The following is a 17,042-nucleotide window of genomic DNA, read 5'->3' as shown; positions in this document are numbered from 1 at the left end:
TTGTTACAAGGCTGGGATAGGAATTATATAAACAAGTTAGAGCAGACTCACACTTTTGCAAAAAGTATTTATATTTGTTCATTCTATTGTTACACTTTTAATTTAAAGTTTTAATATTTGTCATCTTCAATAATAAATGTTCACATTTATCATGGTAATAAAAGTATTTCATAAACTTTTGTGTTTTGTTTTCTTTTAAAATACTAAACCCATGTTATAGTATGTATCAAAGCTGACAATTCAACAGTCTGGATTAACAAATGATTATTGAAACAATGTCTGAAAACAAAAAATTTGAGTAGTTTGGATAAAAAATGAACTTTATTCCACAAAATCCTGACTACAGGAAACTATTCCAATAAACAAGCTGTCAAACATTAGAGGGATGACATTTATAATTACAATTTTTCACATAAAAAATCATGATACTTCCAGAAAATTCATCGTATAATGGGTGGCATTAGTGATAAGATTCACCTGCTATCATTTCTGTTAGGTGACTTTTTTTTATGATGAAAGGACAGAACATGCACCAAACTTGTAGAAAAAAATTCACTATACACTCAAACTTGCATACTAGAAACTTTCTTCGAGTTCATTTTATCCACACTTAGTAATTTTCCAAGCCAGAAATATACTTCTTTGAGTAAGTATTGAATTAATTATCACCAAAATAAGCAACATACCTCACACCACATCACAATTATAAAAAAAAACATGCCAAACAATGGAGCAAAGCATTTTCAGATTTTTAAAAACAGAACATTTGTAAAAGTGCAGTTTATCTAGAAATTCTTTCCAATGGTACATTGAAACCCTGGAGTGTAAACTTAACTGATTCCCACAATGCCTACAAATCCAGGCAACGAGGAACCCAAAGTGTGAAACTTTGTAGAATTCAAGAGTTGCATCTGTATGACCAGCCAGGTACTTGCAACATGCTGCCCCACTGAACTTAAAGTGTACATTGTTTTAATATAATCCCAATACAATTGTCCTGGGATACATTATGCAAAAAAAAATTGGTTTGGCTGCTCTTATGTTAGTGGAAATAAGTGAAAATATTTTAAAATAATTGCTGCATCAACAACAGCAATTAACAAATAGAGAATAAAACTGCTTAAGAAAAAGAGCAGAATGCTAGTATATACTATGAAACTATTAGCTGCTAAACCAGAGACTGTGACCAGACTACACAGGGATGGTCTCTCACTCTACAGACATAGCCAATGGTTTAGAACCCAGGCTAGACTGTGTCAATGACTTAGAACCCATATTTGGACTGTGTCTGTTTTTTTGTCAACCTGTTTTGAGCCCAAGTATTTTTAAGTTCAAGCTCTCGTTCTTTGGCCTGAAAAAAAATATTAAAAGATACTTTCAACATCACATGTTTGTACTAGTACTTATAAAAAAACTGTTAGATCTTGAAAGAAAACATTATTAAAAAAATAAATGGAGTGCCTGGATTGCAAGAGCCTATGTTAAAGATGGTGTTACGGTATCACAATTGTACTTATACATGTAAAAATAGTAAGTACCTGGTATGCAAGATATGTGATCTGCTTCTTACGTCTTTGTTGGGCTGTGGGCAGGTTGTCCTTGCTTTTGTGGGAGACATATTCACTTTCTTCAGTCAGGTGCTTGGACGCTTCAGTTGGATCTACATAATCATCAACATTAGCATCTACAAAACTGATGGCCTCGTCAAATCCTCGTTTGCGCTTGCCTTGTAATTTCTGGAACTTTAAAGAGCAGAACAAAACCAATATATTACTGACATATAAGCCTTTAATGTTCCAACTAGAGCTCACTAACCATTAATATATTCATACACATGCATGTAGTTGGATGGTAGAGAGTAAAATTGCTAACTCAAAAGTCTCGAGTTAGATCCCAAGCTTAAGTGCATAGGATGTCCCTGAGTCTGATAGGTACCAAATTCATGTAAAAGAAAGTAAAGGCAGCTGGAAATAGTGCACATTATCCCCTGATATGCCAGGCTTACTGAAATGGGAACTTACTCCAACTGCTCCATGGACCCATCAGGTTCAAAAGGGCACTTTACTTACTACATTACACACACATACAGATCAATATAAAAATATGTAACACAACATCATAGAGGCATTATTAAAATTCTTTTACATGTAGTTTTAAAATTTCCAGTGATTATAGTTTTACCTCTTTATCATTCATAAATTTCTGCAAGTCTTCATCTGTCCCAGTATTCTGCATATTGTCTATATCTTCTTGTAGGCCCTTAAGAAGAATCAGTATTAATCTTTAAAAAATGATACAGTGCATGATAATTTTTAAAAATAAGTATGGTAATTTTCATTTTACTCAAAGTTTAATTAATTTTAAAAGGACTTTCATAAACATGTGATGCTGAGAAAAGTAAATGCGCTTATTATACACTCACTTAATGTATCACAGTCATAAGAACTATACTCAATCAGTTCTAGGGATAGTAATATCAGAAGTAAATGTACTTTGCTATATACCCTTTTCTTTAAACATAATCTTTAGAAGCATCAGCTCTTCTATCTTACCTCTGAATTCACTAGGTTATACTGTGAATTAGAAGGCACTGAAAATGAGCTGCTGTAGGTAGAAAATGATGGCTGCTGGTGAACGGGACCAGATGGCCCAACAGGACCAGATGGCCCAACAGGACTGAGAAAACTGTAGGATGAACCAGTCCAGGAGGAGAGACGATTGACACTTCTAAAATCAAGTGGGGCGTCATTCACAGCACCAGGCTCAGGCTCTTCAGGAGGTTCAGCTGGGCCCTCCTCTGTGACTGCGTTGTTATCCACATCTTCATCACCCACACCCCGTTTGGCTGGGTTCAGTTCCACCTCTGAACTAGAGACCTCCTCGCTCTGAAGCCTTTCATGTGCTTTGGTTGAGGTCTGAGCTGGATTCACTTCGGACGTGACATCTAATGAAAAAAAATTGGTTGCGCTATCTTTGTATCCGGCTTCATCATCACTGTCACTCTCATAGCCTGTCAGTGCATTGAAAGTTGTGAGACGTTTAGGAGACATGGCTGCCTCAGATGATGTGTGGGACTGTGAGGACTGGTTAGAACTCTTTGAAGCAACGTTGCTAGCAGCCGCTTTCGTCTGCACTGGTTTTTTGCCGAGACTATGTGGGATCAGGGGTCTGTTGATTTCCTTTTTAGCTGAATGCATTGGCGCAGGCAGCAAAGAGAACAGACTTGATCTCACCTGTAAATGAATATCATTTATTATACATTAGCTAATAGTGAAAATATATAAATCATATAAGTAATTTTTTCAACACATATTTTCTGACTAATTTCTATATACATTATGTCATCTTTTAATTTAAGTAGAAATATAGGAATATATCAATACATATCTCTTACCAAAGATGGTGCAGTTTGTTTTTCATGAGTTGTTTCATCCTCTTGTGGCACCTTAAGGATAAAAGAATTTTTCCTATTTAGTTTAATGCATTATGTATATATTTTATACACATAAAGTGTGAATGGCTGATATTTTGTAGTTTATGTGGCATAGATAATATGGAGCAATGTTATAACTAAAACATTGTCATATTTTAGTTTTTGCAAATGAATTAATAAGCTGGCACACACATCATTCATAGAAATGTATATCTTCTTGATATATAGAGGTGGTTGATTTTGATAATTTTATTCAAGATAAAGATGTGAGCAAAAGTGACTCATTTTAAGTTTAGTGTTATATACGCTCAATCCTTAGTCTTCAACATGTCATTTAATGAGCGCTATGAATGTCTATTTACACAAATACCTCTTGTAATGATGGAATTGTAATTTTCACTGGTTGTTTCAACTTTTTCTTAGGTGGCTGTGGAGCATCAGCAATCTCTGCTGCTTTTGGTTTCACTTCATCTTCTAATTCTTCTTCCTCAACTTCAGAGTTCACATCAGCAGACAGCTGGTTTGGTGTTGGTAAATCTAATGAAAAATTTCAAATGTCACAATATTTTATTTCAAACCATTAACTAAACAAACCATGCCAAAAAAACATTTTATTTTAAAGATAATAGTATGATGGTTTAAAAAAAACATAGCCACTAAATAATAAACATCCATATTTAATCTATTATTTGAGGGCACTAAATTTGAGGGTGTTAGCTCAAAATTATTTCATTTAAAATGTATTGTCACTCACAGTGATTCCAAATATAATTTATCAAGTGAAAAAAATTAACATTGTATTAAAATCTATTCCTTTACACAAATAGTAGATTATCTAGAACATGTACTATTTTAGAGTTCATTAATTATTTAGGAGTATTGAATTAAATAGTATTCCTGACAAGTATGTTATGAAAAGTTGAGTAAATTTTGGATGTAGCAAGAATAACTACCAAACTAAAAAAAACTTTGTCTTTGGGGTACTGTCTGCTAGCATAAGCAATTTACGGTAATACATAACGATATAATGTTGGTTACTATTCCGGAATGGTACAGCAGTAAGAAACAGTAAAATATGGCATAGTCTGTCACGGTGTTCTAGAAACCAACAGAAATACTGTAAACCATCATTTATTTGGCGCTTTATTATTTTTAATACAAAATGTTTAAAATGTGCATAGATTGATTTTAGTTGCATTTTAAATATAGTGTTTTGCTAATTATTAGGCCTATGTATTTCTAATTATTTTAAGTGTATGTGCTAATTATTGCTGCCACTAAACATTGTTGTAGTTCTTACTACTTTTAACTTCAGTAAATATAATTTTCTTATTTTACTAGATCTAGTTTTCGCAAATCTTCTGCACGTTTTTCTCTGAGTTTCTTAAAAAAACGTTAATTGCTACACTCAACTTTATTAATAATATTTAGATTTTAGATCAACTAGGCCCCCTAATTACTACTAATTAGGCCTAATTGTTGCATATTTTCTGTCAAACTTTAAACTTTAAATTAAGTTAAAGCAATAATTTTATGCACTTGACTTTTTCTTATTTCAACTATCAAATAAACTATGGTTTACAGTAGGCCTAACGAATGCTAATGAAACTCAACAAACATAACCGAATAATTTCTGACGCTGTCGTGAGATTAACGGAATTTACCTAGCCTACCTTCTAATGATGTAAGTGACGTTGAATTCACTGCATCATCATTCTTTGTTAACGTAAATGTAGTCTGCAAAACTTCATTATTTAATTCACTGCTTGTTGTAGTTACAACTGCAGATGGGAAAACTGATGTTGAGCTAACAGCTCCCATGTCATCCTCGTCACTGATGTGACCCGAAGTAACATCAGGTGCGTCTGATGACATTGGAATATTGGAAACATCTTCCGTATCACTAGCATCACTATCGTCGCTAGCTCCGTATGCTACTAGACCTAACGACATTGCACACTTTCAAAACGTCAAGAAATGAGTTGCACAATGGGTTTGTTGTCTTTCCACGATACTACTGTTTATGTTTGGCCGGAAGTGCAATTTATCTAAGATAATAAAGGGGAGCTACTCTAAATTAGCATAATAAGTAAAATATCAAAGATAGTTAACTCCCTTCATCGTTTCTATTTCGTATTTGTAAGGTTTGGGGGGGGGGGGGGACTTGATTAAAATTATAAATAATCTAGTCGGTCAAATAATTTATAACAAAAAAATATTTCGTCACGACTCCTAAAACGTATCAGCTTCTCCAGTTCTCTTATTATAAAGTATTCGATTTTAAAGTCCTCAGACTGATGTCACAGAAGGCGTTATCATTAGTCCTGCCAAATCAAGGATTTTAAATTTTAAAATTTTATCGCAATGATGAATGTTGATTTAATGGGGAACGGACACACTACGCGAATATTTTTTTTTTTAAATTAACTCTCCACTGCCCCCATCTCCAACCAAATAAAAAAAAAAATAGAACTAAAAAAAAAAAAAATTGGAAAGAAATCTCAAAACCATCGCCTAATTAGGCATAAATATGGCCTCATTTTCGATAAAAGGTTATGACGTCTACTTTTTTTCCCGAGCAACAGGTTCATTAATGATATTATTGATAGACTGCCTTATCCATAGATCTAAATAATAAAATTAATATTGACTTCAAAACAGAATGGACGGACACGGTGCACAGGGAAGTGGTCCAAGGCCTAAAAGTAATACTATAGCTAGATGTTGCAATACAGTGTTATACTGTAGCTAGATCTAGTGTTTTTTACTATACTATATAGATGTTTCAAATTCAGTGTTATACCATAGCTAGATCTCTGCAATACAGTGTTATACTGTAGCTAGATCTAGATCCTCTGTCTAGATGTTGCAATACAGTGTCTATACTATAGCTAGATGTTTCAAATTCAGTGTTATACCATAGCTAGATCTAGATGTTGCAATACAGTGTTATACTATACCTAGATGTTGCAATACAGTGTTATACTATAGCTAGATGTTGCAATACAGTGTTATACTATAACTAGATGTTGCAATACAGTGTTATACTATAACTAGATGTTGCAATACAGTGTTATACTATACCTAGATGTTGCAATACAGTGTTATACTATAACTAGATGTTGCAATACAGTGTTATACTATAGCTAGATGTTTAAATTCAGTGTTATACTATAGCTAAATGTTGCAATACAGTGTTATATTATAGCTAGATCTTGCAATACAGTCTTATACTATAGCTAGATGTTTCAAATTCAGTGTTATACTATATCTAGATGTTGCAATACAGTGTTATACGATAGCTAGATGTTGCAATACAGTGTTATACGATAGCTAGATGTTGCAATACATTGTTATACTATAGATAGCTAGATGTTGCAATACAGTGTTATACGATAGCTTGATGTTGCAATACATTGTTATACTATAGATAGATGTTGCAATACAGTGTTATACTATATATAGATGTTGCAATACAGTGTTATATGTTGCCATAAATGGTAATACTTTGAGTAGATGTTGCCTTACAGTGTAAATACGCATAGACATTGCCATGTAATTTATATGGAAAACATACTTTTACAAGTTCTCCCCCCCCCCCCACTCGAAAACTTTAGCCCCCCCCCCCCCCCCCCCCCCCCGGAATTTTAAAGTGCCATCCGCGGAAAAAAAAGTCTGAAAGAAACCATGCACGTGACGCCAATGGCCCACTCCACCTTGTACGCTTACCTGCTACTGTTTTAGTTGAAGTCTACAGTGTCATGTGTGTTTTATTGATGAGAACATTATTGTATTGGTCCTATACATGTGTATATATATATATATATATATATATATAATATATATATATATATATAATCACTACCAGAACTGAATGAGCGTCCAGACACCACAACAGGACATGATGGCAGAAAGAACCGTCTAAAAGAATGTGAGTGGATACTGGTTTGGTTCTTGTTGTAAACACGTCGACATGCTGAATCAAATCAACGTATTCTTTGTGTCGCTAGAAAAGCCTGGGGCTGACCTCCCCACCCCCCCCCCCCCCCCGCCTGGGACCTGAGTAAAAATATTAGTAGATAGATTGGTATTATGATGTAAGCACTGGTGTGGAGGGCGTGATCTGATGGTATAGAGCGCGACTGCTAACCCGACTGTCTAGAAGTCGGATACCGAGTACTTAGGACATCCATGAGTCCACCCAGCTTTGATGGGTACCTGACACACGTTAGGGAAAGTGAAGACGGTTTGGGAATAGTGCTGACCTTAGTATCCTTTCATATGCCGCAATCACAGAAACATACGAACCCCACTTCATCGGCCCAATGCACCGCAAGGTTAGAAAGGGTAACTAATTTTTTTAATGATGAAGTAAACACTGCTTAATTAGGCTTAGAATCACGCTGCTTATTCCATCCTACCAGAATATCAGCTGCGGTGTTGGACCCTGAGGGTGTTGGACCCTAAGGGTGTTGGACCCTGAGGGTGTTGGACACTAAGGGTGTTGGACCCTGAGGGTGTTGGACCCTAAGGGTGTTGGACCCTGAGGGTGTTGGACCCTAAGGGTGTTGGACCCTGAGGGTGTTGGACCCTGAGGGTGTTGGACCCTAAGGGTGTTGGACCCTGAGGGTGTTGGACCCTGAGGGTGTTGGACCCTGAGGGTGTTGGACCCTAAGGGTGTTGGACCCTGAGGGTGTTGGACCCTGAGGGTGTTGGGCCCTGAGGGTGTTGGGCCCTGAGGGTGTTGGACCCTGAGGGTGTTGGACACTGAGGGTGGGGTGGGATGGTGGGGACTGCAGCATGTAATACAATTATCCACAGCGCAGATTGTATACAATGTAATCCATTTATCCACCATGAAGGTTGTATCAAATGTAATCCATTTATCCACAGAGAAGAATGTATTCAATGTAATCCATTTATCCACAGTGAAGATCGTATAAAATGTAATCTATTTATCCACAGTGAAGAACCCCCGTCGTAAAGCGAATAAAGCTGACAACAACGTCACATCAGCGACTCCAGAAAAGCCCTAGCCATTGCCAGTTTTTTTTTTTTTGTTTCAAAGCCAAATGTAAATTAAAAATTTTAAAAATGTGTTAAAAGTTGGAAGTTCGTTTTTATTTATTTTTCTGCTGTATTGGTTTCGGTTCGCCCATATAGTTCTCGTGTTTGTCATTTTGGATCGACCTCGGGGTAAATGTGTAAAATGTCAAGTTTTGTTTGAAATGAATACTAGTTGTTTGGTGGGAGGGGGGGGGAATAATTGAAAAGGTTTGCCATCCTTTTGTTTGTGTGAGACATATAAGCACAAAAATGGTCAGCACCTAAATCAGATAGCCTACAGAGTAGCTGAAATCATCACATACCCATGGTATGGGTCGTCGTGGTCGGGTCGATAGAGATCATTGCTGCTAAACCGCAGAGACCAGAGTTCGAACTCCCGGGTAGATGAGGCTCGATAGGGAAGAAAACTCCTAAATTGCAACATTGTAGTTTGCTCTTGGTTGGATTAATGCTATGAAAACAAATTCAGAAAGAAAAGCAGGCTGAAATTGTGGCCAACGGTCTGGTAGGGCGCCTTACCAGCTGACACGTAATACTTGTGTCGGAGGAAATCCCTTCCTTATAGAATTAATGGACATGAATGATGTCCCTATCAATATATTATCCTCCACTTACTGATGAAGAATAGGCACCCATCATCTATTTATCGATGATGAATAGGTACTCGTCATCTATTTATCGATGATGAATAGGCACCCATCATCTATTTATCGATGATGAATAGGCACTCGTCATCTATTTATCGATGATGAATAGACACCCATCATCTATCGATGATGAATAGGTACCCATCATCTATCGATGATGAATAGACACCCATCATCTATGTATCGATAAGAACAGGCACACATTATCTATTTATCGATGATGAATAGGTACCCATCATCTATTTATCGATGATGTATAGACACCCATCATCTACTTACTGGTAAACAGATATCCATTATCTACTTAGTTTGGATAAAGAAATTTTTCTATAATAAGCTTTTTAATTCACGTAGAATTTAACATTTAAAAGCTTATTATTATAAATGTTTTTTAAATATTTGTTTATATAAACATCTATAACACTATGACTTTTAACGCTTCACTAAATGCTATTTATCAAAAACAGGATTCCAGCCCTATGTAATGTATGGTACAGTAGTATATGCTGAGGTGTAAACGTTAGAATGTTTTAACATTAAGACAAAAATTCACTGTACTTTCCTATTAAGACCAAAATTTATAAAAGACCAATTTTTAAGTTTTTTTTTTAAATTAAAAAAAATCAACATTTCAATAAAAAGGTGTGATTTAAGCATTCAATACAAAATATCTGACAACAAAATAAAGGTATGGTGTTAAGTTGGTCAACTAAAACCACAACGGCGTTATTTTACTGAAGAAAAGTACAAAAATAAAGACTACTGGAGTCCGAACAATAATTTTGTGTTTGTTGGTTAGAAATTTTTTAAGCTGTTTTTTTTTTTTTTTTAAATTTAAACCTAAATCTGTACAAATTTAGAAATTTTAATTCTTTATGTAAAGAATTTTCATAAGAGAGAACTTGAAAAGAATTTTCAACAACCTAGGCCAACAAAGGGTCAAAGCATAGTGCCCATGAGGCTATGTGTAGTATATTTCTGAGCTCGATAACAAATAATTGCATACAGTCAAAGAAATAGATGTCACAAAACACAATGTACATGTTTCTTCAAGCTAACGATAACTCAAATATTGTCATCAAAGAACAGAGTATGGTATTGTCGCCCATCAAAACTCAGCGTCCATGTGTCGCCCTATAATACACACTATCATTAGTACTGTATATTATACAGCCCGTCATTCTGTTTATAAAAATCTCAATAACGCTTTTCATCTACGTACTCAAGGTCCTGACTTTATCAATGCTTATCATCTCAATGGCTATAGATCTAAAACTAAATAAATACGCAGCAAAAAAAAATGTGATACTGACTACAGGAAGTACTCACGCACAAGTGCGCACCACACAGACAACAAAAAACAGACGCGCATCAGCCTGTAGATGAAACAACTGTGTCCAGGCTACTTGTCTATTGATTTAACTTTAAACATCTGTCAGCGCGGCCTCATTCTGATCGGTTGAAAACTTCAAATCATGGACGCGGATGAATACATAACTCCTGGTGGGAGAAGCGTAGTGGAGTTCTCTACGTAAGTCTAATGGGTGGGATTTTTAATTCCCATGATCTAGAATCTAGGCCCTATTCTAGACCAAGCACTTACTCTAGATCTAGATCTAGAATCTAGATATAATTAAAACCGAGAGTCTACTATGTTAATCACATGTTCACTGAACTAGCAGTAAACTTTTAACTGTAATTTTAACAATACCAGTGAGTTTTCTAAATATGTCTCATACGTTTACTTGGTAGACCAAGCCTAGCTAATGCCCAAACTGTACCCATCACAGTCATATCACCAGGCGAAACACCCTAAATAAATACCGCACTGTATTAAACAGCGATCAGTATAATATTGTACAACTATCAGGAAAGGATAGAGTTAGGATTATTGACAGTTGAAATAATACCCAGTAGCATCCCCACCCCCACCCCCCCCCCCACATAAGGCAAGGGTGAGGGGTGCAGATACCACCGAGTAGTGCCATACTTTAGGGTGACACCGAAACAAAATCTAGCCAAATAAAATGAGAAATACTTTTCACAGTTACTTACATAAGTTGTTATGGAAATATTCATCATTAGATACAGGGTGACACCATCGGTGTGGGGTGACACCATCGGTGTGGGGGTGACACCATCGGTGCGGGGGTGACACCATCGGTGTAGGGGTGACACCATCGGTGTAGGGGTGACACCATCGGTGGGGGGTGACACCATCGGTTTGGGGGTGACACCATCGGTGTAAGGGTGACACCATCAGTGGGGGGTGACACCATCGGTTTGGGGGTGACACCATCGGTTTGGGGGTGACACCATCTATGTGGGGGTGACACCATCGGTGTGGGGGTGACACCATTAGTCTGGGATGACAACGAATTACCTATAGTTTTAGTATGTCATATATCCTCGTTGACGTATATGGTGATACCATAGACTACCGCAGCGAGTGACACTAGAGCTGGTAACGCCGCTAGAAGCAACTCCACTAATCTTAATAACCATTACCAGGTGATGTCGTATAACTTCCCACAGGATAATCTCCTCCCACTAACACGATAATCTCTCTCCCTCCCCAGGTTCGAGGATTACCTGAACAGCCAGGTGTCTAAATCCGACCTGGACTACCTTGAAGATGCTCACATTGCCAGAAAACTTGTCGAGCTGGGTTTCCGTGGCTCTCGCGATGGCTTCACACAGGACGAGTTCTACATGCTCAAAAATAAATTTGAGATCAGCAAGGCTATACGTAATGTGGTGAGTTGGGGTGGGAGGTGGCTTGTTTCTGTAGTGTGGGTCAGGTTGTTACAGTACGGTGAATGGTGAGTTAGGTTGTTACGGTCTGGTGAGTTAGGTTGCTACGGTCTGGTGAGTTAGGTTGCTACGGTCTGGTGAGGTAGGTTGGTACGGTCTGGTGAGTTAGGTTGGTACGGTCTGGTGAGTTAGGTTGTTACAGTATGGTGAATGGTGGTTAGGTTGTTACGGTCTGGTGAGTTAGATTGTTACGGTCTGGTGAGTTAGGTTGCTACGGTCTGGTGAGGTAGGTTGGTACGGTCTGGTGAGTTAGGTTGGTACGGTCTGGTGAGTTAGGTTGGTACGGTCTGGTGAGTTAGGTTGTTACGGTCTGGTGGGTTAGGTTGTTACGGTCTGGTGAGTTAGGTTTTTACGGTCTGGTGAGTTAGGTTGTTACGGTCTGGTGAGTTAGGTTGTTACGGTCTGGTGAATGGTGGGTTAGGTTGTTACGGTCTGGTGAGTTAGGTTGTTACGGTCTGGTGAGGTAGGTTCTTACGGTCTGGTGGGTTAGGTTGTTACGGTCTGGTGAGTTAGGTTGTTACGGTCTGGTGGGTTAGGTTGTTACGGTCTGGTGAGTTAGGTTGTTACGGTCTGGTGGGTTAGGTTGTTACGGTCTGGTGAGTTAGGTTTTTACGGTCTGGTGAGTTAGGTTGTTACGGTCTGGTGAGTTAGGTTGTTACGGTCTGGTGAATGGTGGGTTAGGTTGTTACGGTCTGGTGAGTTAGGTTGTTACGGTCTGGTGAGGTAGGTTGTTACGGTCTGGTGGGTTAGGTTGTTACGGTCTGGTGAGTTAGGTTGTTACGGTCTGGTGGGTTAGGTTGTTACGGTCTGGTGAGTTAGGTTGTTACGGTCTGGTGAATGGTGAGTTAGGTTTTTACGGTCTGTTGAGTTAGGTTGTTACAGTATGGAGAATGGTGAATTAGTTTAAATCGGTGTTGTGTGACATGTTTTTCTTGTCTGGTGAGTTAGGTTGTTACGGAGTGGTACTGACGTGTAATTAACGAACCCATTACATAAAGTCTGTCTTGTCGTGACTCTGAATGTTTCAGAAAATTTTGTTAAGCGCCGGCAAAACGTACGAGGACGGCTTTTTGCGAGCTATGCAGATGAGAGAGGAGGGAAACAGAAACGGGAAAAACGCGTCCATCTTTTACGTCAGAACATACAACAAACAAGGTCAGTACACTCATGTATTGTGTAATCTACAACATAATGTATTCTACTTCGTAATACAGACTACAAAATGTAATCTACTAAAAATGTAATCTACTACATAATCTATTCTGGAATATCTCTCCACATCTTGGCAGTGTTACTTTCAGACTGCTCTCAGCCCCCCCCCTCTTCCTCCCAGAAGCACATCCATCGCCCTCCGCCCCCCCCCCCCCCCCCCCATTCTCCCAATCAGTCAAAGTAGAAAATATAGGCTATACGTATAGAGAAAACTTATAATTTAACCAATGTCCCCACCCCCGTCCCCCCCCCCCCCACTGCCCCCACTCACACACAAGTTTGATGTGCCCACCTGGAAGTCTTAACAGCCCTTTCCACCTCCCCCCCCCCTAGTCCTAAGTAACCTTTGAACTCACTCTAGCATTGATTCTAATACCAATCACGACTTTACAAGTGATATCAACAGACGCAAAAATCGAGATTTTTCGTCTAAAGATCCATCACCTTTAGTCAAGAACATACTCTAAATTTTTAATGTGATATTCGTTGTCGACATATTTTCTTACATCAGTATTTTTTCTGATATGTTATAGGTCAAGAGATCTCGGCCTATATAGATTACGCCTACAGGTTAGCAACAGAAGATTTCCGTCCCATCTTCAACATGGAGAAAAAGTTTGAGCCGCGCGTCACAGACCTGAGCTATTATAACTGGGAAACGACACAAATTTCTGGATGTAGCTCTCCCAACTACGAGGTAAGGAAAATGTTGTGTAGCTCTTTTTAAGAGAAGTAAGAAACGTCTCTGACTAAAGTGAAATTGTGAAATGCGAGTCGGTGTCGTGTCAACAAACACCTTGAATATAAATGACCCGCGACATAAACCCCAACCTAATACTGGCAGCACCCCCCCCAACCCCCCCCCCCCCCACACACACACACTATACTTGACCAAAGATCCCTTTTTGTGGTTTATATCATAAAATAATGTCTAAAATAAAAGTTAATAATTATGGTAGGGCTGTATGAAAATAATAATACTATTTTGATGTTATTGGATAACAATACCTAAATTGTTGACGTAACTATTTACCCCTGTATCATAAACTGCCTACAAATTGTGACAGAGGTTGAGCTGTGATTTACTTTGTATTCGTTGGATACACAGTAGATCAGGACAAGCACCGAAAATTAATGTTTCCTCCAGACTTTTTTTCCAGGAGGGGGGGGGGGGGCACTTGATATTTTTGGGGGGCGAACAACATTTTCCGGGGGGGGGGGGGTGGAGAGTGGGCGGACACTAATAAAAGTAATTTTTCTTTATAAATTCAATTTCGTTCGGGGCGGTAGATTTCCCGAAGAGATGCCTGGAAGAAACTCTGCCGACAACATCTTCGATACCATCACAACACCGCGCCTCGAGTCGAGGGCGGTGGAGGTCAAAGGTTAAATCAATGGAACACGTTACTAACAAACCAATAGAAGAGGGAGGTTCATTATTGGATTGGCAGATCACAAGATTGCCAGCCGAGACACACTATGCTCCTACTTGCTGAGTAGAACATTCTCAGACGTCCAAAATTCGACTAGCGGTTAGCCTAAAACAAACAAGCATTTTTCTAAACCCCAGTTAATACGCTCTATTGACCGTCAATGCTATACGTGTAAAAGTATCATTAATGTTATAAATTACAAATATGCAGCTTTATTATATTAGGATAAGTTAAATATCAAGATCACTGCCCTCTCACCTACGGAGGGTGCTACAACTGCCAAGGTTGGTAGCAGTGTTTCTTCCAAACTTTTTTCTCCGGGGGGGGGGGGGCACTTGAAATTTTCGGGGGGGGCGGTAGACTTTCTTCGGGGGGGGGGGGGGCGGACACTGTTAAAAGTATATATTTTCTATATAAATTATATAAATTTAATTTCGTTCGGGAGGGGCGGTAAAAATTTTTCGGGAGGGCTTCGCCCCCCCCCCCCCCCCCCCGAAGAGATGCCTGGAAGAAACTCTGGTAGGTAGGTCAGCAGACAAAAGTAAACTCCACAAATCAAAGATAAGAGATTGAGTTTAAATTATTTCATTTTACATTATTATCCGCTTCGAATTCTTCCTCCAACAGGTTGTCGCCTCCAACCCCCGCGGGATGGTTTTCAGAAACAAACGGGATGGCAAATCTGTCAACCCCGACTATGGCACTCCGTTCGGCGACAACTCGAGCCGCACCAACATCTGCACTGACGAGTACCTCAGTGCTTTCGTCATGGATCACTATCACCGACGTTAGAGCCGGCCTCTCACCTTTTTATTTTTATTGGAGTCGATAGCGGCCGTCATCAATACATCACACATTATGGCTTATGGACACAAGAATAAACAAACAAAATATAGTGTATCCAATGAGTGGTATATGTCATCTAGATAAGTGGTAGCTGTCATCTAGATAAGTAGTAGATGTCAGCTAGATAAGTGGTGTATGTCATCTAGATAAGTGGTAGATGTCATCTAGATAAGTGGTAGATGTCAACTAGATAAGAGGTTGATGTCAGATAGATAAGTGGTAGATGTCAACTAGATAAGAGGTTGATGTCAGATAGATAAGTGGTAGATGTCAACTAGATAAGAGGTTGATGTCAGATAGATAAGTGGTAGATGTCAACTAGATAAGAGGTTGATGTCAGCTAGATAAGTGGTGTTTGTTATCTAGATAAGTAGTAGATGTCGTCTAGGTAGTGGTATATGTCATCTAGATAAGTGGTATTTGTTATCCAGATAAGGGGTAAATGTCAGCTAGATAAGTGGTAGATGTCATATAGATAAGTGGTAGATAACTTCTAAATAAGTGGTAGATGTCATCTAGATAAGTGGTATTTGTTATCCAGATAAGGGGTAAATGTCAGTTAGATAAGTGGTAGATGTCATATAGATAAGTGGTAGATAACTTCTAAATAAGTGGTAGATGTCATCTAGATAAGTGGTATTTGTTATCCAGATAAGGGGTAAATGTCAGCTAGATAAGTGGTAGATGTCATATAGATAAGTGGTAGATAACTTCTAAATAAGTGGTAGATGTCAGCTAGATAAGTGGTAGATGTCAGCTAGATAAGTGGTATATGTTATCTAGATAAGTGGTAGATGTCAGCTAGATAAGTGGTATATGTCATCTAGATTAGTGGTAGATGTCAGTTAAATAAACGTAGAGACAACGAGACAGACGTGTTACATACATCGTCTCCGTACATCCTTCACTCATTGTTTACCCCGGTCATTGACTATCTGACCAACAGAACAAGTAAACATCTGCTGTGTAACTAGTACAATGGTGGACCCACACATCTCACTGCCTTGTTTATTACTGTAGTTCTAGTTTACTCTGTTTCCTTGGTTACCATTGTTTCTTACTGTTATTCTAGTTTACTCTGTACTTGGTTACCATTGTTTCTTAATGTTATTCTGGTTTACTCTGTTTTCTTGGTTACCATTGTTTCTTACTGTTATTCTAGTTTACTCTGTACTTGGTTACCATTGTTTCTTAATGTTATTCTGGTTTACTCTGTTTTCTTGGTTACCATTGTTTCTTACTGTTATTCTAGTTTACTCTGTACTTGGTTACCATTGTTTCTTAATGTTATTCTGGTTTACTCTGTTTTCTTGGTTACCATTGTTTCTTACTGTTATTCTAGTTTACTCTGTTTCCTTGGTTACCATTGTTTCTTACTGTTATTCTGGTTTACTCTGTTTCCTTGGTTACCATTGTTTCTTACTGTTATTCTGGTTTACTCTGTTTTGTTGGTTACCATTGTTTCTTTATGTTATTCTAGTTTACTCTGTTTTCTTGGTTACCATTGTTTCTTTCAGCATCTTTTCTAGGGTGTGGGTGGGGGGGGGGGGGGGGGTTACCACCTCCCCTCGCCCCAGTCTACCCTTCCCC

The 17,042-nt window shown here is 38.3% G+C and overlaps 2 protein-coding genes and 1 long non-coding RNA gene across 3 annotated transcripts; 2 read left to right on the top strand and 1 right to left on the bottom strand.

The window, feature by feature from the left end:
- Positions 1–299: 299 nt before the first annotated feature.
- On the bottom strand, positions 300–5,469 carry LOC131928209 (proline-rich protein PRCC). The gene is made up of 7 exons (XM_059284154.1): positions 5,107–5,469; positions 3,804–3,970; positions 3,395–3,445; positions 2,553–3,233; positions 2,182–2,259; positions 1,539–1,742; positions 300–1,351 (listed from the first exon to the last, which is right to left on the bottom strand). The coding sequence occupies exons 1-7, from the start codon at positions 5,384–5,386 to the stop codon at positions 1,265–1,267; spliced, it is 1,548 nt and encodes a 515-aa protein (XP_059140137.1). The 5' UTR covers positions 5,387–5,469; the 3' UTR covers positions 300–1,264.
- Positions 5,470–6,004: 535 nt separating this feature from the next.
- On the top strand, positions 6,005–8,532 carry LOC131928203 (uncharacterized). The gene is made up of 3 exons (XR_009383741.1): positions 6,005–6,138; positions 7,302–7,364; positions 8,399–8,532. It is a non-coding gene; the product is annotated as an uncharacterized LOC131928203 (long non-coding RNA).
- A 1,966-nt stretch (positions 8,533–10,498) lies between these two features.
- LOC131928208 (cilia- and flagella-associated protein 299-like) lies at positions 10,499–15,707 on the top strand. The gene is made up of 5 exons (XM_059284153.1): positions 10,499–10,678; positions 11,727–11,904; positions 12,990–13,116; positions 13,707–13,870; positions 15,234–15,707. Exons 1-5 carry the CDS (start codon positions 10,623–10,625, stop codon positions 15,396–15,398), a joined length of 690 nt encoding a protein of 229 aa, XP_059140136.1. The 5' UTR covers positions 10,499–10,622; the 3' UTR covers positions 15,399–15,707.
- Positions 15,708–17,042: the final 1,335 nt, after the last annotated feature.

The sequence above is a fragment of the Physella acuta genome, unplaced genomic scaffold (assembly GCF_028476545.2).
Source record: "Physella acuta isolate Inbredline_101_S28 unplaced genomic scaffold, ASM2847654v3 ptg001476l, whole genome shotgun sequence".
NCBI lineage: Eukaryota > Metazoa > Mollusca > Gastropoda > Physidae > Physella > Physella acuta.
This window is presented reverse-complemented; position numbering and strand designations above follow the sequence as displayed.